The 27,082-nt window shown below is 58.7% G+C and overlaps 2 protein-coding genes across 2 annotated transcripts; both read left to right on the forward strand.

The window, feature by feature from the left end:
* Nucleotides 1-3,896: 3,896 nt before the first annotated feature.
* NPTXR (neuronal pentraxin receptor) lies at nucleotides 3,897-14,737 on the forward strand. Its single transcript, XM_075500522.1, has 5 exons — nucleotides 3,897-4,685; nucleotides 11,511-11,733; nucleotides 11,843-12,087; nucleotides 12,419-12,598; nucleotides 13,003-14,737. The coding sequence occupies exons 1-5, from the start codon at nucleotides 4,092-4,094 to the stop codon at nucleotides 13,225-13,227; spliced, it is 1,467 nt and encodes a 488-aa protein (XP_075356637.1). The 5' UTR covers nucleotides 3,897-4,091; the 3' UTR covers nucleotides 13,228-14,737.
* A 6,173-nt stretch (nucleotides 14,738-20,910) lies between these two features.
* DNAL4 (dynein axonemal light chain 4) lies at nucleotides 20,911-25,940 on the forward strand. The gene is made up of 4 exons (XM_075500533.1): nucleotides 20,911-20,995; nucleotides 22,403-22,623; nucleotides 23,471-23,554; nucleotides 24,767-25,940. The coding sequence occupies exons 2-4, from the start codon at nucleotides 22,552-22,554 to the stop codon at nucleotides 24,929-24,931; spliced, it is 321 nt and encodes a 106-aa protein (XP_075356648.1). The 5' UTR covers nucleotides 20,911-20,995; nucleotides 22,403-22,551; the 3' UTR covers nucleotides 24,932-25,940.
* The last annotated feature ends 1,142 nt before the right edge of the window (nucleotides 25,941-27,082 follow it).

Genomic DNA, 27,082 nt, shown 5'->3' on the forward strand with positions numbered 1-27,082 from the left:
CGTACCATGGGTCACTTCTGGTTTGAGTCTTCAGACCTCTCTGGACACAGAGAAGCTCCGACAACAGACAAGCAAGACTTCTGTAACGCTGAGGGAAGAGGAGGCACTTTGGGAAGGCCAAACTGTAGCGAGCAGAACCTGAATACGCTCTTCCAAAGTTTTTTGGAGAACCTCCCATGGGTTTCCTGCATCCTTTTCTTTAAAAATGAAATTTGATCTGAGCATAACCTCCTCCTTGGTGGCTGAAAAATGCTTTAGGCTTTTCCCAAAGGGTGTGCCTAAGTGTGCTTTAAGACACACTAATCTAAGAAATAAGGTGAAAAATGCTCTTAATGTGTGTAATCAAAGCCCCAAATTCGTTGCATTAGTCTCTAGCCCATAGAAAGGTTACAGCAAAATTTCAGGTGGGGAAGTGCTATTGGCGGGAGATGTGATGGGGAAAGCGGATGGGTTTTGGGTGCCAGCTCTTGAGGCAGGCGGGGAAGGGGAGGGGGAAGTCAGTACTTCTGGGTGCTGGGAAAGGGCGGTGTCTGGGCACAGCTCTGGGATGTCACTGTCGAGCTGGCTCTGACCGAAACACCCTCGGGTGCCCTTCTGCGTGGTGATCTGGGTCTTGCCTGGAGGGGGAGAGATTGGGGTGGGCTGGGGTTTCCTGGGGAAGAGTCACTGCCTTGTTAGCCAATGCTGCAGGTGCCTTGAGATGCCTCTCCAGCGTCCGAGGCTCGGAAAGTCACGGAAGAGCCCTCTCCAGCAGTGATGTGTCTTGGCTGGCCGGGAGCAGGGAACGCTGCCCGCCGAAGCGGAGCACGGCCAAGGTTTCATGCTGTTCACATCATGCAGTCAGGCTCACCTTGCCTCTGCTCCATGCCGCGACGCCTGCGGGGCCAGCACTGTCTCCCTCGCCCCTGCGCCCTGGTTCTGCTCAGAGGCAAGTGGGCTTTTTGCTGGACCTGAGTACAGCAAATGAAGCCACCTCTGACCCACGCTTTCCGGAGCTAGAGGAAGGCTGGCGAGGCAGACGCCAGCCTTGACCGAACACGTCCAACGAGGTCCTGTGTGACCGTGCTGGCACAGGCAGACCCTGTAACTGCGGTGAAGTGATGCGAGCTGCATCTGTGGGGCCGTGAGACCTGGAAATGAAAGAAGCCGGGATTTCCACGCTATGTGGAGTCTGCAGATCCCCAGGTGAGATGGACTGAAGGCTCCTGGTCTAAGGAGAAGGTGAAGCTGGGCTGGTGGGGTGGCAGCTGCGGAGGAGCCCTTTTGCCCCATTAGAGTGGCCCTGGGTGTGCCCTTGAGCTGGGTGATAGCTTGGGGGGCGGAAATCCCCCACCCCAGGGACCTCAGGTTACCCTCCCCTGGGAAAAGGCTCTCCCCATTCCTCACCCCCACTACCCTGCTGGCCTGAGCATAACGAATGGACCAAGGCTTCCCCTGGCCAGCAAGGGGTTGCCTTGTTCCCGCCGGGAGGGTTGGATGGGGGGCAGTGCATCCGCTGGGCTGAGAGCAGGCTGATCTCCTTCCCCTGGTGCCAGAAGCCCATCCCGAATGTCCCTCTCACCCAGGGGCCATGGCGGGGCGGCCCCTTGGCCCACCTTGCCCTGCCCATGGCCACCCCTTGGGGACAGCTGCCAGCCCAAGACACCATTTGGGCATTAATTAGATGGAAGAAAATCCCTTAATCGCTCGCTCTGGGCTGAATCTGTGAGCTCTTGTTAAAACCAGCTTCTGTCACCAATCCTATTCAAAACTGGGCTCCCCAAAGCCCCCCGTCACCTTCCCCTGTCCCGTTGCCCACAGGAGGGCAGGGTTTTGGCATCACTGTGTCCTTGCAGAGCTGGCTGCCCACCGAGCATCTTTGAATCTTTTATTCCCGGGACAGGGAGGCTGCTCTGGCTACTCACCAGCCTGAGTCATCACCCCCTGCGAAAATCTATTTCTGCCGCCTGTTTGTCTCCAGGAAGAAGTTGTGGTCCCTGCTGAGGGACCGGGAGATGTCGGGACCCCGGGCGCAGTGAGCCCTGCCCAGCTGCAGCGCTCAACTCTTCCACCTCCCGCAGCCCCGGCATGGGCGAGTGGGTCGGGGCTGGTGTGGAGGGGCTCACCCCCCACTCACCGCCACGGCAGCGTCAGCCAGAGGGATGAACCTTGCCACCGCAATTCTGCAGCCTTTGGCAATAAAGTCTGGACAGCATGTGAGGGACGCTCAGCCAGGCCAGTGCAAAGTCCCCAGCACGGCATCGCTTCCCCCAGCCTGGGACCTGAGAAGCCTCGTACGGGTGTACGGCATTTTTTTTGCAGGGTTGCAGGTAAAGAACGCCTTTCCCACCCTGATCCGCGTGCTGTGGGGTGGGGTGGGCTGGTTCAGCACCCACATGGGTTCATTTCAAATCTGCTCCTGCCTGGCAGCTGACAGGGGTGGGCAGGCTGCAGGCAGGACGTGACGCAGGGGGGTGCAATCCCCTGCCACCGCTAGGAAGGGGCAGGCAGGAGGCCGGTGGCCTCCCTTTGTGCCGTGGGACGCATGCTTCCATTTTCTTTGCATCCTGCACCAGCGCCCAGTGTCCCAGCGCTCTGAGCCCTTGTTTGCCCAGAGTGCTCGCCAGCCTCACCACCGGGGCCAGGTGCCTGTCTCTGGGCTTTCTCCACATCCACCTTCTCACCCCTCTCCATGCTCACCTCCGCTTTTCCTTCTCATGGCTACCTTCATCTCTCCCTCTTCTCTAAACCACCCCATCTGACTTCCTCCCCTTGTCCCAGCACCACGAGCCGGAAAGGATTTTGGGGGGCTCAGGTGCAATGCACTCTGTGGAGGGAGAGGGTGGCCATGCCCCGCCGGCAGCATCCTGCTCCCCGCTTGCAGGAAGCCAAATTTGAGGAGCCTTTGTAGCTCTGGCTCCCTTGGTATCCACTCAAATGTGCCTGGGGGGGGAGAAGATGTAATCTTTACCGGTGTTTCATATCCAGCACTGGAGCTGTTTCAAACACACACACGCTGCCGCTTCCCTGCCGGCTAGGAAGGATTTCCTGCCATTACTGAGCAGAGCTTAAAATCGATTTTGTTTGTTTTCCCTCCGCTGCTCCTCTTGGCTCAGCCGGGCTGCTTGGCCTAGTCGAGGCACCGGCATGCCTGGGGAGGGGAGAGGGCACGGCACGGCTTGTGTCGGAGCAAGGGGAGAGAGGGTGCCTGCAGTGCCTAAAGTCTTCCTTACAGGTGGTTTAGGATAAAGTAATGGTAGGGGAAGATCAAATGTAGGTATTTATTTCCCAAACGGATGGCGCAGGTGTGCGGGACAGGGGGTGAGGCATCCCGTGGCTGCTGTCTGCAACAGCCGTGTCTGGGGCGGGAGAGCCAGGGAGAGGGGAGGCATTTTCCAAGAGCCAGAGACCCGGGGGAGGCATTTTCCAAGAGCTGGAAGGTTGCTGGTTTCATTTTTAGGAGAAAGGCAAGGAGGGAAGGGCCCGCCAGTAGCCCCAGAGCCCCTCCCGGGGGACACCCGACTGCGAGGTGTTGCCCCTCAGGGCAACGAGGGGCCCTTTACTTCCAGCCTGAGCATCTCCCTGGGGAAAATTCTCCCTTGGGCAGTCCCGGAGGAGCAGCCCCTTGCTGTTGGCTCCCACCGGGCTGCTTTCAGCGAGCCCGACCCTAGGCTGCGCCCCTCCCCGCCTGCCCCCGGGGGCTCCCCGGGGTGCCCCCCCCTCCCCGCCCGCTCCTCCCCGTCTCCCGCGCCCCTTGCCCGCTCACCTCCCACCGCCCGGGCCCCTCGCACTCGCAGCCCGGGGAGGGACGCGGGGGGGGGGGTCCCTCACAGGGGCAGGGCCGGGCGGGGCTGCACGGCCGGGCCGGGGCGGCGGCGGCGGGGGCGGGGGCGGGGCGTGCGGCGCCGCCCGGCAGATATAAGCGCGGCGCGCCGGGGCCCCGGTGCCGGTGCTGCTGCCGGTACCCTCCTTCCCCGCCGGCTCCCTCCGGGCCGTCCGTCGGTCCATCCCTCCCTCCATCCCCGCCCGCTTTGTTTTCTCGCCGTCCGCGGGCTCGGGCCCCCCACGCCGCTGCCACCCTGAAGTTTCTGGCAGTGCTGCTGGCGGCGGGCATGCTGGCTTTCCTGGGGGCCATCATCTGCATCATCGCCAGCGTCCACCCGGCCGGCACCGCCGCTCCCGCCGCCGCCGCCCCCGCCGCCGACAATGACTCGGCCGCCGCCGCCCTCCTGCCCGCCGCCGACAAGGGGCTGGGAGCGCTGCACGGCCCCGCCGAGGCTCTGGCCAGCGCCGGGCCGCGCCTGCCGGGGGGGCCGCCGCCGCCGCTCTTCAGCCGCTTCGTCTGCACGCCGCTGAGCGCCGAGTGCCCGGCCACCGGCACCGGCCCCGCCGCCGGCCCCGGCCCCGGCCCCGAGGAGCTGCTGGCGCTGCGGAGCGCGGCGGCCCAGCTGCGCCGCACGGCGCTGGAGCAGAAGGAGCGGATCCGCATGGACCAGGAGACCATCCGGGAGCTCACCGGCAAGCTCAGCCGCTGCGAGGGCGGCCTGCGAAGCCCCCCCGCCGCCGCCGCCCCGCCCGCCGCCGCCGCCGGGCTCCGCGCCGCCCCGCGCCCCGGCACCATGGGCCACCCCCCCGCCGAGCCGCCCGCCGTGCGGGAGCTGGAGGAGGCCGTCCGCGCCCTCCAGGACCGCATCGACCGGATAGAGGTGCGAGGGATGCTCCCGGGGGCCGGGGGGGGCGGGGGTGCTCCCCTAGACACCATTCCCCAGGCCTGCTGCCACCCGCACCCCAAACCGGCTCGGCCCCCTCGCGAGGCTTCGGGAAGGTTGTCCTCGCCCCGCTCGTCCCTGAGGTCTCTGCCCAGGGGCAAGGGGCTCGCCCTCAGCCCCCCTCTCTCCCCTCCGCAGCAGGGTGGTCCCAAGGGGCCAGGGCTGCCCTGCTTTCCCCCCAGCCTGCGCCCGGGTAGGGCACCTCGCTCGCCCTGTAGCACCCACCGAGGCCTCTGCTGGAGCAAGGGCAGCAGGCTGGCAGCTCAGGGCCAGATCCTGCCCTGTAGCAGAAAGGTAAATCCCATCTGATCCCGTTGCAGTTATGGACGGGACATCTGGCAAAGTAAAGCGCGGTGCCACCTGCCGCGAGCGCAGCACCCCTTCCCGGTGCGGTTCGTAGGAGCTGTAGGGAAGGGGGCAGCCGGAGCCGCTTGCTGCGCCCATCACTGCGGCATCAGGCTGTCGGCACTCGGGACGTGGACCCTCGGTCCCCACACTGTAGCATCCGTGCAGCGTGTGCCCGGTGGGCTGAGCCCTGGCTCGGCCGCGAGCCAGTGGCACCAAAGGTGCTATGGTGACGCCTGGGATGGGGCCCATCATAGGGCACACGTGTGTCGATTTATTTGGGCTGATGTGGGCTCAGCAGTCACAAGGACCTTGGCAGACTTTGCAGGATAAGGCTGGGGCAATAGTTTGAGCGTGCGAGAGCTGCTGGAGGGGAGTTGTCTGGTTTCCCTGGGGGGGTTGCTCCAGATGCCCCATCTTTTCTGGGGGTTGTGTTGTCCCCTGAGGTCTGCCGGGGGCCAGAGCCACCTGCAAGGAGCCTCCTGCAAGTCCTCAACCTCCTCATCTTCCCATTTGGTTCCCTGTTGCCCTCTCCACTCCTTCCAGGAGCACGGAGCTGGGAGGGGGGTCAGGCAGCACCCCATGGGGTCCCTCTCCCCAGCTTTGCCCTTCTGCCCCCCTCACTGCAGCCATGTGGGCGCAGCAGCAGCAGGCCACGGGCAGAAAATTCAGAGCCGCTAAGGTCACAGGCAGAGAAATGAGACTGGGAGAGAGGGTTATTGTAATGAACGGGGATATGAACAGAGATAGAAAGATGGGGAAAGGCAAGTAGACACATGCACACGCGCAGGGAAAGAGCTGGAGACCAGAGGAAGCACCCGTGAGCTGCCAGGGTAATGCACACATATGCAGAAAACAAACAGGGAGGCACGTGTGGGGAGAGGGGGATGCGCAGCCCGGCTGAGCATGGTGCCCGGAGCCCGATGCAGCCAAAGGGAGGGACAGAGCCACCCTGAAAGCCCCCTGCAGCTCCAAACAAACAGATTTCCATGAGCGGGATAACACAACCAGGCTAAGAAATGCACATGCAGGCAGCAGATGTGCTCACCCAGAAATAAAGGGAGGGGAAAAATTAAGCCCCTGCACACACACACCTGTGTGTGCGTGAGGATCAGGCAAGTGCACAGTGGGACGGTGCCCAGCACATCAGTTTGAACCTTGGGGAGCACTGGGCCTTTAGCTGCTCTCCAGCCATGCTCTTCCCCCTTCTCCAAGGGGCAGCATCACCTGTGAGCTGCCCTGGCCCCTCTCCCTGGGGTTTCTGGCGATCGTGGGAGGTTTGGGGTAGAGGAGGGTGAAGCTCAAAGGCTGGAGCAGGCTCTCGTGTGCGCCCGGGGAGCCTGAAGCGATGCTGGGTCAGGGCTCAAACACACACATACTGATAAGGAAGACAAGCAGCACATCACCAGAAGTGTTCCCTTTCGTGTTGCCGGGGACCCCAGGGTCCCAAGGGGACTCTGCAGGGGAGACACAGCACCCTGCGGCTCGGCAAGCCCTGCAGGCTCAGGAAACAGGGCATCGTGTCGCAGGTGGGCTGGACTTTGGCTGCCCTGGCTCCAGCCTGCTGTAACACGCCGCCTGGGCCAGCCCGGTGACGGCTGCAGCCCGGCCAGCCGAGCCCTGGCTCACACCTCGGCCGTGCAGTGATGGTTGCCTGTGGCCCCCTTCCCCGGCTTGCCTTTGCCCCCCTACGTACGAGCAGACACCTAAAACTTGATGGTGGAGTGCCTGTGCCTCTCCATCCCGCGTGGCTCCATCTGTCGGCCCCGAGAACCTTCCTGGGGTACCCCATGGCATGGGGGGCACCCCCAGCCCCAGCAGCTCTCCTAAAGGGAGGTGGTGATCACCCCAAAAGGTGACCTGGATGGGGACAGTCTCAGGGGGGCCACCAACATGCCAGAGGCTCTGGAAAACCCGGTGGGAGGGAAGGAAGGAGAGAAAGCCCTGGTGAAGCCCGGGCTGGCTTAGTCTCAGGAGAGGGATGCCACAAAATGCCCTGGGCCCCCCCGGGAAGGCTGCGTCCCAGGGCATCTCCCCGCAGGCGGTGGGTTTGCTGGCAGGGATTACTGCCGGAGGCTCCAGAGCTGCAATTGCGGGGAGGGGGCTGGTGGAAGATCGCTGATCTAATCTGGGTGCTCTCGGCCCCAGCTGTAAGGCATAACAAAATTTATCGATGCACCGAAAAACCTATTAAGTCATTTGATTCTTAATTTTGGTGGCACGGCGGCAGGGTTTCCTGGGGGGGGGGATGCAGGGAGGGCCCCCATGGGCTCGTTCTTTGCCCTCCACCATTTCGGCAGGGCCGGGCAAGCGCCAGCATGGTGTTCACATGGGGACATCTTCCATCGCCTCCTCCTAACCCCCCCCAAGCCATCGCTCGTGCTTTCCTCGTGCGCAGCAGCCTGGCTGGGCTTTTTCCTCCTGTTTTTGAGGGGTCCCCCCCGCTCTCCGCACGTGCTTACGTCTGTACGCTCGGGCGCATCTTGGCATGCGGAGCCGAGGGGCCCAGATGCTCCTTTTCCATGCTTTTAATTACTGCTGCAAATGGAAATGGAGCGGTTTCGGAGGGAGGAGGGAATTGCCTCGGCCCCCTGGGCTATGCCGGGGTGCAGACGCCCTCCTCGTTCCCATCGTCCCTCGGAGGGGAGCTGACCAGGAGGGGGGGCAGCCCCATGGGCCCTACAGGGGACCTGGCCTCGGCAGAACCGTAACAGCCTGTTTGCTTCTCAGCCGGCGCGTGGCCGTGCCGGCCCAGCTGTGCCGTTGTGAAATCTGCGGGTAAGGGCATGGAAACAGGAGCGAGCCGACCGCCTGCCTCCGTTTCCGGCCGAGCGGGGATGGAGACTCCCAAATCGTGACAGTCCCGGGCCCCGAGCGAGGTTTGAGGGGGACGGGAATTGGCAGCGAGCTCTTCTCTTGCGAGGAGGAGGAGGGAAAGGCCAATGCATCCCTGCTTGCCCCTCACCCCAGGCAGTCCCTCCTGGAGTTTAGTGACCCCCAAGCTCTTGCCTGGGTCCAAAAGGATCCGAAAAGGTGGCAGGGTCCGAAAAACCCCGGCGCGGCAGGTGTGCCATCCTGCAGCAGTGAGCATCCCACCGTGGTGGCCATGGAGGAGCTGCGGGCAGGCTGGGAGGATTCGTGGGTCTGGGAAAGGGAATGGGGCCACTGCGTGTGCACACCCAGCTCAGCATCGTGATCCCTGGGATGTGCCGAGGGCATCGTCCCGCAGGCATCGTCCTGTGGTCCTGCCCGCCCCGTCCCAGCAGCTAAGGTGGGCACTTGCGTGCCGGCAGCTGAGGGGGAGCGGTAGGGCCCAGATTTGCCCGTGCATTAGTAAATGAGGCTCTGATCTCCTTACATAAATCAAAGTGAATTTGCCGATTGAGGGCTACAGCCCGAGCGAGCGCACGCCGACGTGGCTGCCCTGGCCCCCAGCCTCCTCCTCCCCGCCCCCCCGCCAGCCGCTGACATTTAACGTGATTAATATTACCTGGCATCTTTCAATCTTTTTTTGCCGGCTCCGGTGGCCAAAAAGCGTCGCGCAAGCCTCCCCCGCACCCGCTGCCCACTCCCCTGCTGCCTGCGCGGCGGCAGATGGGAAGCCGGGCGCTTGCCGAACAGCCGGGGAGAATGTGCTTCCCCCCCTCTCCCCTCCCCAAAGGTCACCGGTAGATAACAGCTGCACAGCTAGCATTAATAATTTTGCAAATAATTTGATTTGGGAGAAAGATGCTCGAGTGACAGCTCAGATGATGCAGAGGATGGTTAGGGGATGCAGCCCATCTCGGCACTGGGGGGGATCACCCAGCACGTCCCGGCTGCGGGGGGTGGGATGGGGAGGTCCGGTCTCCTGTCCAGCCATGGTCTGGCTGCTGGGATGACGGGGTGGTGTCTGCTGGGATGACGGGGTGGCCCCCAAACTCTGCTGGATGAGGGTACCGGCTGCATCCCTTGCCACGAGGAACATGGGGCCGGCAGTGGTTTGGCCATTTGTGTGGGTCCGGCTGCCAGTGCCCTGGCTGCTGGGCTGGAGGGGCCAGGAAGAGCTGGAGGGAGGGATGGAAGGGGGAAAACTCAGGAAAGGGGAAGGAATTGAGCAAAAGGGGAGAGACAGCGTGTGGGTGCGCAGAGGGGAGCATCAGGAGGAGACGCTCCAAAGCCAGAGAAATGAAAAAGCCATAGGGAGAAAAGTTACAGAGGGAAGAAAATAGCAGCAGGGAGAAAAGCGGGAGGAAAAAAAAAAAGCGCTCAGTCATTACTGAATAATGTAGGGCAGGCTACTGGGGGCTAGCGAGAGTGACAAAAGCTCCCAGCCTTTTCTTTTTTCGTCATTAACAGATGGAGCCGTGCATGAAAGCAGGGACGTAGGCTCCAAACCTGCAGCTCGAGCAATCAAAGCGTGCGGCAGACAGGAGCACGCCGGCCTCCGCCGCAGCCAGGCGGCCCGAAGGGATGAGAAAAGCTCTCAGAGCCCGCGGGGATGCGGACAAAGAGGCGAAGGCGACCCCCCCATCCCACCTGTGCTGCCCCTCGCCAACACAGCCAGCTCCGCTTGGATATGAGCACGGGCAGCGCCGGGTGGGAATCATCCCTGCTGGGAGGATGGGAATTAACCTTTCCACTCGCCTTTCCTTCCCGCCTGCCATCCCGCCCCTGCTTCTCAGCTGGCTGCGCTGGCAGGTCCCCAAGACCCCCTCCCAAAAAAGGGCTAAAGCCCCCTCTCCACCACCTAATCCCTCCCTGGTTTACAGAGACCAAAGGCAGGATGCCCTTTGCCGGGCGCTTTTCCCTTCCCAGAGAGGTTTTGCTCTCCGCATCCCCAGTGCCGCAGGAGCAAGCCGGCGGCGAGAGCTGGCGTTCGGTCAGGGCTGGCAGATGTCCCCTGCACCACCTCTCTTTTCTTGCTGGGTTTTGGTTCTCCATGTTGTTTTTCCTCACAAAACCTGTGGGTTTGTCCTGGCAGACCCCGCTGGAGGCTTTTCCAGACCCCGAGGTGTCGTAGCCACCCTCTTACCTGCAGCCTGAGCGTGTTCCTGCCCGGTGCAGGGCAGTTTGTGCTCATACCAACGCCATCTTCTCGCTCGCCCTCTCCCTGCTACCTTCTCCCTGCTGTTCCCATCTGCCAAGGTTGCATCCTGCCCGGCCAAACCTGGCTTTCCTCCGGCCTTCCGCTCCCCTCTGTTGTTTGGGATGGATTGCAAAGATCGGGGGTGACACAGGGGGCATCTCCCCCTTGCATCTTTCTGCACGTGATCATCAAGTCCTGTCCATCCTGGAAAAGCCGGATATAGGGAAGAAGAAAAAGCTGGAAGCCACCACCACAGATGAGTGTGGTGACCTCCTTCAGCCCAGCTCCAAGGCTGGCGGGGGCCTGTCCAGATCAGCAGGGATAACATCACCCCGTGTCCCACCAGCACAAGCCGTGCGAATGTCCAGGGCTGAATCAGCCATGCAGACCCCTCTTGGTCTGGCAGAGGCCAAAGCAGGGGCCACCACGGCCGCTCCAGCACCTTCAGGAAGGTGGTCACCATCTTTCCAAGCCCACGGCAGAGAGCCTAATGCCCCCAGGATATGGGGAAGGGAGAGGCCTGCTGTTTACAGAGAAACACCAGGAGCGTGGCAAAGGGCCACCTTCTCCTTTCCAGCCTGGTTATCTTCCAGATGGGATGGGGTCTCCCAGCGAGGTGGGATCTGGGGTCTTTGCAGGGTGCAGTACCGGTTGGGAGCATCTTCGCCAGGCGCCAGGTTTTGGCTCAGCCAAGGGAAGAGTTTGGTCTGGGTTTTAACCCTGATGGGACAAGATGTGCTCAATATCCTCAAGTGATGGGTCATGTCTTGAGGACTGGAGGACCTACCACTGGTCCCGCTTCTCTGTGGCATCCCAATGGCCCAGGAGAGGCTGGCTTACGCTTACGGAGAGCTACCTGCCCAACCTGGCACGCGTGCACGCATCCCCCTGTGCCGGCTGAGCTGGGCTAAGAGGATTACAGCCCCGTAACGTGATGTTAACATGCTGGCCGTGGCGAAGCAGCCTCCCGTGCGGTGGGGACGGGGAGCTCTGAGCTCCTTCTTGTGTTGTCCCCTCCTCGTGGGAGGCTGCTCGCAGGAGCAGAGCCAAGGGATGACCCGAGCGCCCGTGCGTCCCGTCCTTGCTCTGTCTCTGAAAGTCATTAGGAGCAGCCAAGCTTCGTTTCACGGTAACAAACTCAATGGGGACTCTGAAAGGGGAGGTACAAAGTCAGCTGGAGGCTCTTGGAGAAGACCCCGCTGCGGATGTGGGGTTGTGGTCCCAGCGCTCCCCGTGGTGGTGCGGGCTGGGCACGTCCTTATTTAACCTCTCCCAGTGACACAGTGCTGAGTTTTCTCTTCTCTCCCTCCTTTCTCTCTCTCTCCCATCGTGGCTGCTGCCGAGTGCAGCAGGAGCTGCCAGCCCGCACCAACGGCTCGGCGCCCACCGCCCCGGCGCTCGCCCGCGATGCCCTCCACACCAAGATGGAGCAGCTGGAGGAGCAGCTCCTCTCCAAGATCCTGACCCTGCAGAAGGAGCGCCAGGCCGCCAGCACCGACCGCAGCCAGCAGCAGCACGACATCGAGAAGGAGCTGAACTCCCTCCAGAACCGGGTGACGGAGCTGGAGCACGGTGAGTCCTGCCCGACAGGGACGGAGGTGGCTGGGGGGTCCTGGGACAAGCCGCCCTCATCCCAGCAATGGATGCTGACCCTCCTTTCCTCCCCATCCTTGACACGTAGGACCGCCAGGCTACAGCCCTCCTGATGCCTTCAAGGTGACCATCCCGGTGCAGAACAACTACATGTACGCCCGCATGAAGAAGAGCCTGCCGGAGCTCTACGCCTTCACCATCTGCATGTGGCTGAAGTCCAAGGCCCTGGCGGGGCTTGGCACCCCTTTCTCCTACTCCGTCCCAAGCCAAGCCAACGAGATCGTGCTGCTGGAGTGGGGCACCAACCCCCTGGAACTGCTCATCAATGACAAGGTCAGTCCAGCTGGAGGGGGGACGGGAGGGAAGCCCCTGCCCTCATCTCCCTTGCTTCAACCCTCCTGGGAAATGATGCTCCTGGAGGTACCGGGGTGGGGGAGCTGGGAGGAAGGGGCCCGGGGCGGAGGGGCGAGGCAGGAGGATGAGGAGGATGGGGAGGATGGCTCGCCGGGGTGGGTTTTGAGAGGGAGAAGCAGCGCATCCAGATGTCTAGAATTGGCGGTGCCACCGCCGTGGGGGTGCACCGCTTGCTCTGCGAAGGGCTGGGCGGACGCCGGGGTCCTCTGGCAATCGCACTGAGCACCGGGCTCTTGCTCTTCTCGCGAAGGTTGCCCAACTGCCGCTGAGCCTGAAGGACAAGGCCTGGCACCACGTCTGCGTGGCGTGGACCACCCGGGATGGCAAGTGGTCGGCGTACCAGGATGGTGAGCAGCGGGGTGCCGGCGAGAACCTGGCCTCCTGGCACGCCATCAAGCCCCAGGGCGTCATCATCCTGGGCCAGGAGCAGGTACGTGCCAGCCTGACACCGAGGGCTGCCAGTTCGCATTGCTCCGGCACGAAGCCGGCCGGGGGGGGGGGGGCAGCCCCCAAATGGGGCAAGGGCGGCGCAGGCAGGGCACATTGGCAGTGTGGGCAAGGGGCTCTCCTGCCTGCTCATCCGACCTCCAGGCAGGCCATGTGTGCTCATCATCTTCTCCTCTTCCCTCTCCCCATCCCTCTGTCCCCCATTTGCTCCCCACCTTGTCTGCTTGCATCTCCCCACGTGTCCATCCCTTCCCCTCCTTGCCTTCGGGCATCTCGCTCTGCTTCTCCCCCTCTCCTCCACCCTGTTTGCCTGGTGGATGTGCATCCCCTCTCCCGCCCCATCCCTGTCCCCATCCCTGTCCCGTCACCTCTTCTGCTCTTTCCCAGGACACGCTGGGTGGCCGCTTTGACGCCACGCAGGCCTTCGTGGGAGAGCTGGCACAGTTCAGCGTGTGGGACCACATGCTGGCGCCGGCGGAGATCCTGGGCTTGGCCAACTGCACGTCCCACCTCCAAGGCAATGTGATCCAGTGGGACGACCAGGCGGTGGAGGTCTTCGGGGGTGCCAGCAAGGGGGGATTCACCGCCTGCGAGGAAGGGAGGAAGGCATGAGTGGCCCCTCACCCCCTCCCCAGCGCCAAGGAACCCGGCGGCAGCCCCGAAGGAGACAGCGGGGAGCCCCTTTCTCCTTTCCCAGACCACCGATCCTTGCCGCCACACCAGGGCAATGCTCAAGCCCCCCGCGCTGGCGTCCCAGGGAAGGGGGGTGGCCCCGGCAGCCTCCCTCTTGCCCTCATGCCGGCGGCGTGGCTTGTCCCCCCTTCTGGCACGCCTGCCCCTGGGTCTTGCCTCGCCCCGCTTCTGTTTCGGGAGGACCTCGCCATACCCGCAGGCGTCTCCGGTACGGCGAGGGTCCCCGCCTTGTCAGCCCCAATGGGGAGTGGGAAGGAGACCTCCGTCTGCCCCAAGCACGGTCCAGCCTCAGTGGGATACCAGCGTGCGGGCATCCCCCAAACACATCCCCTTTTCTTATTTATTTCTCGCGCCCCACTGCCTGGTTTTGTGAGCCCGTACTCCAGATGGCCGTGAGCATCTTCCCCGCCGGCCCCATCCCCTCTTCTCCTGCCGCTCTGGGTTTTCAAGCACAGCCCCGGGGAGGCGGAGGGAGGATGGCGGAGGGTCGGCGGGGCGATGCTCCCCTCCTGCACCCCTTCCCCTGCCTCTGCTGCCTGTTTGGGCAGGGCTGCCCGAGGGGAGTCAGGCTTTCGAGGCAGAGGGAAGCAGAGCGGGACCCCCCCCAGCTGGGGGGTCGGTCGGCCACCAAAGGAACAGGGGGAAAGGGGCAAAGCCTCTCCCCCAGCCCTGGCCGAGGGGGAGGGAGCGCAGCACTGCCATTGAAGGGAGCAAAAGCAAGAAAAAAACCCAAGGAGGTGGAGGATGGTGGTGGCCAGAGGAGCCCTGCCCTCCGTCCCCCGGCCTTTTGGGCGCTGGATTGGGTTGCTGCCCTCGCCTCCACCTGGGTCCCCTGCTTTGAGCTGCTCCTGGCCAGGGACGGGGCCACCGCCGGCCTTGGAACTGGGGCGTGATGGGGGGGGCAGGTATTTTCCCTGTGGAGTGCCTGAGAATACGCTGTTTCCACGCTGCGTGGTCACCGATGTCTCAATACGTGAGAGTGCGTGTGTGTGTGTGTGTGTTGGGGGTGGGGGGGAGGGTTATTTCGGGGGTCTCATGGTTGCTCAATGCGGTGTCCAGCTTCCAGTGCTCCCCCCCACCCAAGTCCCACTTTGCGCTTTTGGTGACGGCTGCCCCCCAGCCCGGGGGAGGCGAAGCGGGCAGAGGGGACAGCCCTGCCACCCAGCATTGCCCCCCCACAGGGTCCCCACCGGCAGTGGGGCGGCTCAGCCTGCCGTGGGGGACGCAGTGGGGACGGGGCGCAGCCCTCGTGCCAAGTGGGAAACACTGTGACCTTCGTGCACCCCGCCGAGCTGCCCCCCTCTTCCTCGCTCGCTCGCGCGCTTTCTCTAATGCACGTTCGTGAAAGGGGCCCCTGACGCGCGCCCGTGTTGGGATGTTTCTTTTGTAAAGCTGATCGTGAACAATAAACGTGATGTTTTCTGTTCGAGCCTCCCATGGGGTGCGAGGTCGCTGCGGGGACAGAGGGGACCGGCTGGCCCAAGCCGAGGTGTCCTTCCCTGGGATGCTCAGGGTGGCATCCCTGGAGGGAGAGGGCCAGCCCGCAGCTGCGTAGCTGGCATTGCAGGAATATCATCGCGAGTGTCTAGGTATCGTTGCCTCAGGGGGGTGTCACAGTTTGGGCACCTCTCATCTATACCGTTGTGGAGCAGCATGGGGTACAGGCTGCTGCTGGGGGCTGGGGGGAAGCACCTCTCCGTGGAGGAGGAACCCCCATTGCCACGACAGGGAAGCAGAAACCAGTGGGAAATCATGGCCTCCAGGTCAGACCGTGATGGCGAGGAGCTCACATGGGGTATAAATCTAATTAAGTACTGGTAATGAATTCCTGACCTAGCTAGGCATGAGCTGGTTTGCCCTCGACACAGCTCGTGGAGCCACCTATTCTAGAGCAACCCATGGCCAGGTCTGCACAATGCTTTTGACCCTCAGTGGGTCCTGTCCCTCCTAGGAAAGGCACAACCTCACCCGTATTTGGGGAAATCGGAGCATAAAGGAGCATAAACCAGAGGACCCGGTTTTCCCCAGGGCCCTGCAATTGCTGGCGTGCCGGTGGGGTCTCCTCACTGAGCCAGAACCGTCCCCATGGCTCCCGCTGCTCCTTCTGGAGGGTATTTAATGCCATAAAACAAGCTCTGGGGCTCTCTCCTTCAGCACATCTCCTCAAAGTTGAGGGGTTTTTTTGAAGAAAAAAACCCCCTCTAGTACCTACTTCAGCTGGAGCATAAGCTCAAGGGCTTTGCTGAGCTGGAGGCTCACCCCCACATCACTAACAGGAGGGGGTTCAACAGGTGACCTCTGCTTGTGCACCCAAATAACAGCAGCATAATTAGGAAGGACAGCAGCTTTTGGAGGAGGAAATGTCCAAAACCATTGCTGGAGTCGCAAACTTAGGAGGAGGTGAAATAAGGGGGGGAGATTGGTCCAGAAGACCCTCCTATTAAAACTGCAGGAGCCCTGCGAGGAGCTTTTGGGGCTGCTGACCAAGGCCAGAAGACCTGCGGGAGGATGAACAAGGATGGAAACAGCCTGGCCGCTGGTGTAGGGAATTGGCATAAAACCTGTTCTTCCGGAGCCCGGAAACTCAGCCCACGCTGAAATCTGTGTGAACCCCCGCCTCGGAAAAGCAGAAACAAAGGAACATCAGGAGATGCTCGGGCAGGGATTGCCCTCCGCCTCCCCACCAGACTATGCTGGCACGATCCCAACCCCAGCCGTGTCCCCAGGACGTGTGGGTCTGTCACTTGTGGGACGGGAGAAAGGGGGGAGCCCGGCAGCACAGCTTCTGCAGGGCGACCTCCTCTCCCCCCAGGGGGTCGCAGCCAGTTGCGCAGACCAGGGGGACGCAGAAGACTTGATTTAATTTATCCGGACATTTTAAAAAGCTTACGGCAAACACCTCCATAAGGCTCTTCAGGAACCGAAGGCATTACAGAGAGATTAGAAACCGGTTAGGAGACAGAAAATCAAGAGTAGGAATAAATATTTGATTTCCATCCTGCCCTGACTCTCTGCGGGAAGCGGTGGCTGCTTCTCACCCATCTGGGGAGGAGAAGAGCACGAAGGGACCATTTATTTTTGGTAAGCCAAGCCTTGCAAGGGCTGCAAGCCTGCAACAGGGCTTAAAAGGTGGAGGAGACAACAAATCCATGGTGTTGCTGGCTGGAAGGAGTAATTACAATGACTTACACATATTGCTTACTTCTAAATTAACCAGGAGCACTCAGGAGAAGACCCACATCTCTCTAAGGGCAGCTGGTTGGAAAATAACGTGTCGCATGCAGAAGAGGTGAGGAACAACAAAGTCACCCTTGGGGGGGTTAAAGAAGGAAATGTTTAACAGTGGCACGGAGAAGGTTTTGCGGTCGGGGTAGGTGCGCTCAGCTGGGATGCTGTGTTGTGTCTGGATAACCAAGATGGGGTGGGGGAAAGAGCTGAAGGCAGCCCAAGATGTGGGCAGAGCAGAGGCAGGGGCACCATGGGGCTATGGGGGCTCAGCAGGGGCTGGCGGAAAAGCAGATGGTGGGGGAGACAGATGTGATGGATACTGCCTGCCTGCTCTCCTCAATCCTCCCGCCAAGGGACTGTTAACACGCTTCGAGGGGAGGAAGGGGGCTGCCATTTCCCTTCCTAATCTGCAGGACTCGCTGCTGCAGGGCTTCCCATGGGCCGAGGGCTTAGCCAGACTCAAACACCCCCTGCCAAAAAGGGCTTCGTCCTGCAGTGAACAAGACGACCAGGTCAAACACGGCAATGGGGAACCTTCAGGCCTGATGGCTATTAATTATCAGGTTCGAGAAGAAAACACCACAATTCCTGAACCCCTCCAGCCCCTGCCCTGCTTTCTGGAGGGCACTGCCAGCAGTGCAGGCTCTGCCTCCATGGGGACACAGGCAGCCCTGGGACCCCCGCCTCGGGGTGAGCTTTGGGGAGCTCCTGTGCTCCCCAACACTCGCAGCATCAGCTTTGGGCTCGCAGGTCGTGGCTCCCTGCGGTGTGTCAACCTCCCCATCCCCTCAAACCAGGTCAAGCCACCCTGCATTTCGACCCCAGAGGCGACGCTTCTGAAGCCCCCGTCACCCACGCTGCCCTAGCAATGGGGGGCTGCCTTAATTGCCTCCCCGCGTCTCTCTGTCCTGCCGGCAGCCTCCTCCGCTCCCTCCCAGAGCCAGGAAGGCTCATTAAGACTCGTGCGGTGCTCGCACGGGGAACGTGCCGTGCTTCTAGAGCATCTGGCACAGGAACGGCTGCTAGTGCTGCAGCAGCAGATGTTACTAGAGGCAGCAGCCATTACTAGAGGTAGTAGCTAAGGGCGTGCGTGGGACACTGCCTTGCCCAGCAGACCAAGGGATCCTGCTGTCCCAAAGCAGGTTGCTCTCTCCTCCGGAGCAGAGGGCTGGGCTGCTTTCAGCTGCCACCCATTCCTGCACACCAGCGTCACCTTCCCTGAGCTCAACGCAATGTGGCGGGTCTGATCCCAGCAAAATTTGGCTTCGGCATCCCCTCTGGGCCTCCTGAACGCTCCTCCTGACTCTGGAGAGCTGCGACCATCTTACCCGCCCCAGGGCAGCCACAGGGTGGACTTCGGCGTGCCCCCGAGTCCCCAGCCCAGGTCCTTCGGTACTGCCCGAGGTGGTGCGGAGCAGCACCCAGCCCCTGGGCTGCGGCTGACAGGCAGGACAGCAATCTCTAGCCCCCTGCTTTATTGCAGAGAGGAGACAGGGCACAGCAGGGCCTGTGCCACAGGGACGACGGGGAGGTCCCAAAACCTGGGCAGAAGCAGCCAAGAAAAGAGAGAGTCTGTGGGTGCCATCAGCCTGCCATCTAGTTTCCTACCATCAATGACAGAGATGGCTAAAAGAAAGCATGGGGCAGTATATATATGTATATATTATATATTCAGATATTTTGCAGTTGGTGGTTACATTTGTTTCTCAGCTAAGGAGTAAAACACAATCTAATGTCATGTGGCAAATGGCACTTCTTTGGTTTAATGCATTTCACCATGGCTGCCAAAGACAAAGGGTTGAAAGAGTTTCCACCTGTGATTAGTGGCGAATAAGAAAGGAGCAGCCAGAGCAGAGTAACTACTGCGTTTCCTTGCAGATCCAGAGGTGTGAATCAGACCCTTGCTCTGGACTCGCCTTCACCTACAGATGGACACCTGGTCGCCCCGTATGGAAACTAAAGACCAGGTGATGTGAAGCCAGCCGTATACCTGCCTTTTGCGCTAGGAGCTAAGGGACCAGTACGTGTTACCTGTGGTGGCCCAACAAGGCTTTGACTGGCTTGCAGCGTTGTAGAGGCAGCATACGGAAACCCTGAGCTTGAGGGTCTGGAAACGAACTGCCCACATTTTGCTAAGCCACAGCAGATGGAGACAGGCCAGCGGGATGCTCTCCTTCCTCAAGGAAGCACCTCTACCTTGCAGCCCTGCCGTATCACCCACCACAATCACAAAAAACACGGCGTTCCTAACTTTGGGCCCTCTGCAGTCTTGGGTTTGGCCATTTTTCCTTGCCTTTTCACCTAGGAGCTGCTGATGGAATAATCCTTACAACCAGTCCCAGCATTTCCTGAGGGAAACACTCCCTGGGGACACACTGATCAAAACCAAAGCACATTTAATTGAACCCAGAATCACATACGCATGCGTGCTCCCCACGCGCGCACACACACACGAACAGAGGCATACGCACACAAACACACCAGCTCGCACCGACTTGCTGCTTAGTAGCAAAAGTGGGTGAACTACATAGGGATTAAAGCATTAAAAAAACCACAGCAAGAATACGATGCTTGAAAGCGCTGCGTCCCCGGAGAGATTAGAGTAGCTGCCTGGAGATAAAGTAATGATGATGGAAAGATCTTCTTCCTCGCAGAGGTTCTATTCCTAATTATCTCCCCTGCAAAAAAAAAAAAAGAAAATATGATCTCCCAGCTTTTATCTGCCTCTTGACAATTTTAGCATTGCGACTGCCTCATTGCAAGAGGCCGATGCTTGCCGAAAGGAGGAAGGAGAAGGGATTGGCACAGGAGGTAGGAGCAGTAGGAGAATGAGGGGGACAGGAGGCAGCGCTTCATTTCTGTCACCAGCGGCAGCGAAGGCAAAGGGAAAGACAAATGATCACTGCAGCGTTGTCTTTCCGAGCTCAGAGACGGCTTCGCTGCCTCCACCACTGCTTTGTCAGGCAAATGACAACCAGGAGGTCTGATTCACTGTTACACCAGCGAAAGAGGCAACAAGATGTCCTCCCTGCAGCTACAGGAGATTATGGTGAAGGAAGAGGACTTCTTCACAAGCTGGCAGGGGCAGGAGAGTCCCCAGATTGTTCCCCCCCCCCGCCTTCTTTTCCTTCTCAGACAGCCAGAAAGCAATTCTTCTTTCAGCAGACAGCCAGGAATGATGATGTTTCAAATATACGCCAGCCAGAGCGCACAAAAGATCTGGCCCACGAGCCACCCTGTAAGACAAGGACGGGCCCTGATGGAAACCCAGGCATCACACCCAGCAGCCAGGGCTTTCCCCTCAATATTATCCGGGAGCTTGCTGCTTCTCAACACCTGTATTAATGTCAGACAAATACAATCTTAGATGCCCAGGAAACTTTTTAAGCCCTGGTTTAGAAGCAATCAGTGTTTGGCTAGCGGGATGCAGAGACACCACAGGTTTCCTAGAGAGCTGAGAGTCAAGGAAAGCCTCAAAGCAAAGACATTACAAATATAAAGGCAGTGGAGGGCAGGAGGGGGGCGACGAGCTCAGTGGGGATGGGGGTTAGCGTTACAGGAGCTGGTTGCAAACTCATGACCCTTCGTCACCCTCCCGGGGTCATCTTCTCCTTCTTTCCAGTTGCATCAACATGCAAACATGAGTGGTTGCCTCTCTCATACAATGAAAACACATAAAAAAACTCTGAATTGCCCCAAACCGCTCCAATATTTATCCTTGCTGTTTAAATCAAAAGGTAGAACTAGACCCCAAACGGGTTTTACGTCAGAAAAATCCTAAGTCTCCAGATACAAGGCAGTGCGGCTCGGAGCCCACCCCTGCAGCCTGCCCAGCCAAAACCCACCCTGAAACCTTCAGCTGGAAAGGGCGGGAAGGCCGGGAGCCTCCTGGAAGCCCATTTTCCCAGCCCAGGCCAGGGGAGACATGGCTCCTCCTCGCTGTAGGGAGACGGCCTTCCCTCCGAGCAGCTCCTCACCCAGCCCCGGAGGCGTCCCACGGAGGGGACCGCACAGGGCCGAGCCCGGCACTCGCAGGGCACAGCTGTGGCTCCTGCGGCCGCGCAGGACCGCGGTCACAGGCCTTTCCCGCTCGCCATGGCGGGGCTGTTTAATGAGGCCCCCCGCGGTGCTGGCGGCCCCTCCCCAGCCCCAGGCGCTCCCCCGCTCCTGCCAGGGGCTCCTGCCAGGGGCACCGGGCCGAGGGGGCTCCGGGCCGGGGCTGGGGGCGGCGCAGGACAGGCACCCCACGGCCACCCCGCCGCCGCCACCGCCCCAAGCCCCAGCGCGGTAGCTGGCAAGGCGCGCTGCCAATCAGACGCGCCGGGCGGCGCGCTCACAGCCAATGGACGGCGAGGTAGGTGGGACTTCCTGCGCCGGTTGCTACGACAAGCATAGCTCTTCCTTAGCAACCGGCGCTGGGGCGGTGGTGCGGGCCGCGGCGGCGGCGGCGGTGGCGGAGGTGAGGCCGCGCCCGGAGCTCCCTCGTCCCTTCCCCCTGCTGTGTCTGGGGCCGCTTGCCGAGCCCTTCCCTCCTCTCCCGCGGGGCTGAGGGCGGCAGGCCGGCGTGTGAGGGGGCTGCTTCGGGTGTGTGGCCTGCTCGGACTCTGTTCCGCCGCCCCACACCCCTCGGTGGTGCCGCGCCGGGGACGGGGACGGGGGTCTCGTCCTTGCTGTGCCTTATCCCCACCGGGATCGGTGCCCGGTGGCTCCGATCCCTGCTCCCCACCTCCGGCCGCCGCCGGGGCTGTGGCTTGTCTTTCCGGGCCCATGGCTGGCGGCTGCCCCCAGACTGCCTCCCTGCTCTGTCTTGTAACCGACGCAGCAGCCTGTCGGCGGCTTCTCCCCGGGGAAACCGCCGCCGGCCCATGGGGCAGCCCCCGGCCGGCCTGCCTTGATCTGCGGCCCCGGGCACGTCTCAGGGAGAAGCCGGGTATTGAAGTGGCTCCCGGGGTTTGCCCCGCTGCGGGAGGCTGGTGCCAGCCAGGCAGCTGTTCTGTCCTGTGGAGCTTGTGGTGGGGACATCTACAGGTCCCACAATCCCTCGTGTGAGAGCCGATAGTCTGTCAGAGTTGGTGCTTTAGCCAGCAACTCTACACGCTTGGCATAGACACTTGGTCTGTGTGGTGTTGCCTGACACCATGCTTGTTTTGTTTTCCCTCTAATATGGGATCACCCTTGCTTCCTCTGGGTAGGAGAGGAAGGTGCTTTGTTCTGGATGAGAAAACCAGAGGGAAGACCACAGTGAAATGTTCTGAAGCTGCCGGTTGGCCAGTGTTGTGTCTGTGCATTGCCCAAGTAGAGGCTGGTTGGTTATTAGGCCCAGAGGCATGGTCCAGCATTTTCCGACATGGTCCTCCCCAGCTGACAAATGCTCAGGGATGTGAGAAGCAAGTGCACAAACCAGACTAAGATATTCCTGTTAAACATTTCCGTCCAGACATGTACGCTGATTCTGTTCCTAAAAGACTCTTACCCTTTGCTTGTCATGCGCAGCTTGAAACCCCTGTGGATAATAGCGTCCTGGGAAAATCCTTTTGGAACTAATCAATAGACATAACGGCTGATGTATTGTTCTCCCCTCCCTTGTCGGAAGCTGTACCCTGACTCGGCTCTTCCCTCAAGCTTGATTGGTGCTTCTGGGAAGTGCTGTGCTCTTGAAGCCTCATTTATGGAAAATGGTACATTTTTAAAATTTGTTTGCATTAATGATCTGTAAGATAACTCTCTAAGTGCGTGCTGTGTGAAGACAGTACTGAGAAACAGTAAGTAACCGAGATGGGACAATATTCTCGTAATAGTTTTATTTGCCTTCCATTTTAATTCAAAGCTTTCTTTCTCTTTGCTGTATTTGTTTTTGTTTAAACAGTGTCCTCTGGGCCGAGAAGTTTCCCCTCCTGCTGAAGCTGCTCTGCCTGTGTTCACGGAGCTGCGTTCCTCTCAGCTGTGTGCACTGCAGCACCTTGCTGAGCTCCGGGCAGCCCCTCCGCCCCTTCCTGGGGTCACTGTGGAAGGACCATGGCAGACACCGGGGAGGGGAAAAAGGAGGAGGCTGATTATAAAAGACTTCACAGCTTTCCACTGATTAGGGTAAGAAGAGGGATGGATTACGCATTTACCAGTATTACAGCTATGAAATTCTACCTTCATTCTTACCAACCTTCCAAACTAGAATTTCTCCCACTGAGTAGTTGCTATGAGAACGTGTGTACTGATGGTCCTGTGGAAGGATCCCAGTCATCACTGCTGCTTTCTCCCTGTCCTTGACCTCTGTCAGGGAAACTTATTAGCACTGTTATTCCCCCCGTCAGCCAGGGGAAACCTGGGGCAAAGTGGTCTGTCTAATAGATTGAATATGCTGCCTTTAGAGCCCTCTCCCGTGTTCTGGATGCAGCTTGCTTTTTTTCCTAGAGGAGCTGGAGTAAAAGATCTTGCTAGCCAGCCAGATAGCAGAAGAGGAAGAAAAGGCTGTGTAATTTAGACTTCTTTGTTATGCTTATGGCAATAATTAAGGACTGTGGTTGGAGCAGTATTAACATGCTTTCCCTTCATCTTATAACAGAAAAACTGCCAAATGTATTTATCTCCTCCTTTAAGCTGTGGTTACTTAGTGCTGGCCTTGATGTTAGGTAGAGAAGAATTCTGCATTGGCTGGGACAAAGGAACGAAGGGGTCAGTTGTAATGCAATAAGCCATTTTCATATTTACCGTTCTCTGGAACAGTGGAAATGCTTGGTGTACGGACAAGCCCGTGTTGCTGGTGATGCGCCCCACCTTGAAGCAAGCATTAACAGTCACAGGGACGAGCTGCTTTTTGCCCATGCCCAGCAGTCTAGGCCCCAGCTATAGCCTGGGCAAAGTAAGGGCTACTTACTGTTGTCTTGTGTCCAGCTTTTCTTTTTCTGTTTAGTTCCTCTTGCTTGTTTGCTCTTTCCAGCACACAGACATGCCGGAGGAGATGCGTGTAGAGGCCATGGAGCTGTGTGTCACGGCCTGCGAGAAATACGCCACCAACAACGAGGTACTAGCCAAATCCCAAAACAGGCAGCCGTCAGTTGCTGCAGCTCAGGGATCCTGCAGGAACAGGGCTAAGGGTGCAGGGCAGAGTGGAGTCAGATCCTGACATCCTATTACTCTCTTTCTGCACTGAGCAAGGGTAGAAGGCAGCAAAGAGCTTGGCTAGATCTCAGATTCGGTTCCCTTTGTCAGCAAGATCCATAATAGCACTTTGCTTTCCTGCAGGGAGCAGAGATTAGCAGCAATGCTGCCTCCCAAACCTTGCCTTCTTCCTGATCCTGCCTTGCCTGTGACATGCTTCCACTCTGTTCATAAAATGCTCTGTGTCCTGAGGGCTTGGTTCAGAACTGTGTGGAGACGGGCCCGTCCCGTCTGTTCTTCAGCGTTGAGCAAGGCCATCCCCACCAGCGTGGGGAAGAGACTCTCTTGTTTTGGGGATGAGTACATGAAAGTCTTTGAACCTTTAGATACAGTCTGTTAAGTCTTCCCTCTCGGCTTTCAGCCTCCTGAATGAAATTAGTGAGACCATATAAATGGGGGGTGATGCAGAAGTTACGGTCTTTGGAAAGGTTGCCCTTAACTTTGAGAACCAACGATAAAGGAAAACACACCTTGCTCCATGGGCAGGGCACAGACTGCTTGTTGCTGGAGCAGTTTTGTGTTGGAGCAAGGCAAAGCTATGAAACCAGAGATTCCCTCTGTCCCATCCTGCCTCAGACACCGCATGTCACTGCAAAATCTTCCTCTCTCCTTTTTTAGATCAAGCAGGGTGTGATCTGGGAGAAGCGAGCCTTTTAAAAGTCAGCCTAGTTTCAGTGTTTTGGTAATTAGCTGGAGGAAAAAAAAGAAATGGACTCCTGTAAAAATAGCCGCAGCTTAGTGACCTGAATCTCCTCATGCTCACTGCACCCAGCATAACTCCATCAGCATCTAAAACAGAACTCTTGCTTCAGACTGTGTGAACGAGAGAAGTGATTGGTAGATGCAGTTCTTTAATTTCTCCTAGCTGCTGTGTTGGAGGCTGCTGAAAACAGAGACCTGTTTTACCCTTGGGCATAGCTCTGGGGAGCTCCCAGTTCCTGCAGTGCAGCTGCTATACCTGTTGCCCATGGCTTGAGTAGTCTGTTAAAGGGAGCAGACGACTAGGGGGATGTTTGCATAAAAACTCACTGCTTGCTCTGTCTTACCCTACACTCTCATCCTTAACGTTTTCCAGAGCGCTGCCAAGATGATCAAAGAGATGATGGACAAGAAATTTGGGTCCTCCTGGCACGTGGTGATTGGGGAAGGTTTTGGCTTTGAGATCACTCACGAGGTGAAGAATCTGCTGTACATGTTCTTTGGTGGCAGCCTGGCCGTGTGTGTCTGGAAGTGCTCCTGACATCTGGCTGGGTCCCAGACTCACTACGTACAAGAGATTTCTTCCTTTTCTTGACAGATTCTGTACAATCTGGAGGTGGGGCTTTATTTTTAATAGTTAAACGTCAAGATTTTTTTTTTCATACTGACGTAACAGTTCCATGGGATACATACAGTTGGTGCGTGTGTGTGCGTAAACTTGCTAAGCTGTCCTGTCCTTGCTCGTGGGATTTCTCATCTGTCTGTGGCTCTTCCCTTCGTGTTTGAGCTGAAGCAGGAAGGAGGTGGGGAATAGGTAATCTCACGACGTGCTGCAGAGCTGTACAAGCAGCACTAGGAGGGGGAAGCGAAAGAGAAAAGGTGCTATCTAGCCCTACGGGTTTTTTTCCTCCCACTTGTTCCACGTCGTGTCCTCTCTTCTCTGCCTTCCTCACTACCATGTGGTATAGCTCTGACCAGCACCTGTCTCTCCTCTCTCTGAATGCCGAGAATACCTTCTTTCCTCCTTCTAAGATGTCTGTACAGAACTGTCAGTGCCAAGGGTCTCCCTTCGGGCTGCCCGTGGAGGTGTTAGCCACAGGGAAGCAGACTCGGCTTGCCCTTCCCCGCTTCTTTTGGGAGGGTACAACAGCTGAGCTGCCTGGGTGTAGGAGGTTGCTATGCAAACTGCCCCCTCCTTTCTCACCCACCGCACACTGAGATAGCATGAAAACACAGGCGGCTGACGACGCCTGCGGAGTGGGTGAGAACTATTCATAAGGCTCGAATGCATCCCTGTCAGTTCTTGGGGGTGTTGCAAGTGCTGTGTACTTTCAGCATCTTGTTTGGAGGCTGGTAGAGGAAGGAGGCTCCATGTGAGATATCACTTGGTCATCAGAAACCTTTTTGGACTGGCGTTCTTTTAGCCTGTTTCATTTTTTAAAGCTGTCAATGTTGGAGGATGGAATGAACATAATTGTATGTTACGTATATGGCTTATTTATATAAATCTGGGGAACTGTGTTTTTACAATAAAAATTTAGTAAAATGTCCTTTTCTGTGTGTGTTCTAAAATGAAAATCACAAAGTGGGGGATGAGAAGGAAAAGTAGTTCAGGAAACATGGAAGTAAGTTAGCAATGGCGTAACTCAGGTGGAGGACGATGACAAGTGCCCATCCTGCCTGTTTCCTGGGTGACTCCTAGGTACCAGAGATGCACTCTTATCCTCCCTGTTCAATTCCTTTCACCAGTGCAAGCCACGATGCTGAGGAAGGTTGCCAGGTCTGCAGTGCTGCTGGGCAAGGTCCTCAGCCCACACAGCTGTCTCAGTAGCAGCAAGGGAGTGTACTTGTGTCCTCTGCCCAGCCAGTGTGCCGCTGCTCTGACTTTTGGGGTCTCTCATTTGTGGCTTCCTTGATTTTCAGACTTTCCTCTCAGAATGTTGCCAGCAGTACCACTGGCATCTTGTGTTTTATGAGAGGCCACAGTCTAGTCCATAGTTCAGTTCCTAAGGACCTTTCTGCATTAGTGCCTGCGGTGGATCAAACTGGTGGAGGGTCTTACAATTCCTTTTGTTCCTTCTCTGAACATCAGTGTGATGCTAGAGATGTCCTTCCTCCATTTCACCATGTCAGGAGCTCTTCTATAAGGCAGGAATTGGAGTAATAGGAAGACAACTAGAAATTATTTCAAATTTGGACCGTCTGTGCTGGCTGGGCCTGATGTCCTCTCACGTAATTCCTTATTGATCAGGTGGGAGGGAATTGCAAGGTAGGGGGGACACAAAGCTGGTATCATAAGGTAGTTGGTACCATGATACCTGCCCTGCGCGGTGGACCATGGTGGGAGGATCGCTGTGCGGTGTAGGAGCTCAGATCCTTTGAGCTGCTGCTTGGTGTGGTTACTCTGTCTCGCTCCAGCTGGCTGCCTTCACATGAAGATAGCACTGTTGACTGGCGCTTTCTGCAGCTGGCAGGTGGAAAAGATTATTTTCTCTTCCACAACTTTCTATCTCCTCTAGGTTCAGAGGAAAAGGTAAAGCCAGTGTCTTTGGAATGGCCCGCATTGGAGCGTGATGATACCTTCAGCCATACCATAGTTGCTTTAATCGAGCCTCTTTCGCACTAATGAATAATTAACTGCTGTGTGCATATGCACAGACACGCTGGTCATGGGCATCTCTGCAGGGTCGTG

This window comes from Mycteria americana, chromosome 1 (genome assembly GCF_035582795.1).
Source record: "Mycteria americana isolate JAX WOST 10 ecotype Jacksonville Zoo and Gardens chromosome 1, USCA_MyAme_1.0, whole genome shotgun sequence".
NCBI classification, from domain to species: Eukaryota; Metazoa; Chordata; class Aves; order Ciconiiformes; family Ciconiidae; genus Mycteria; species Mycteria americana.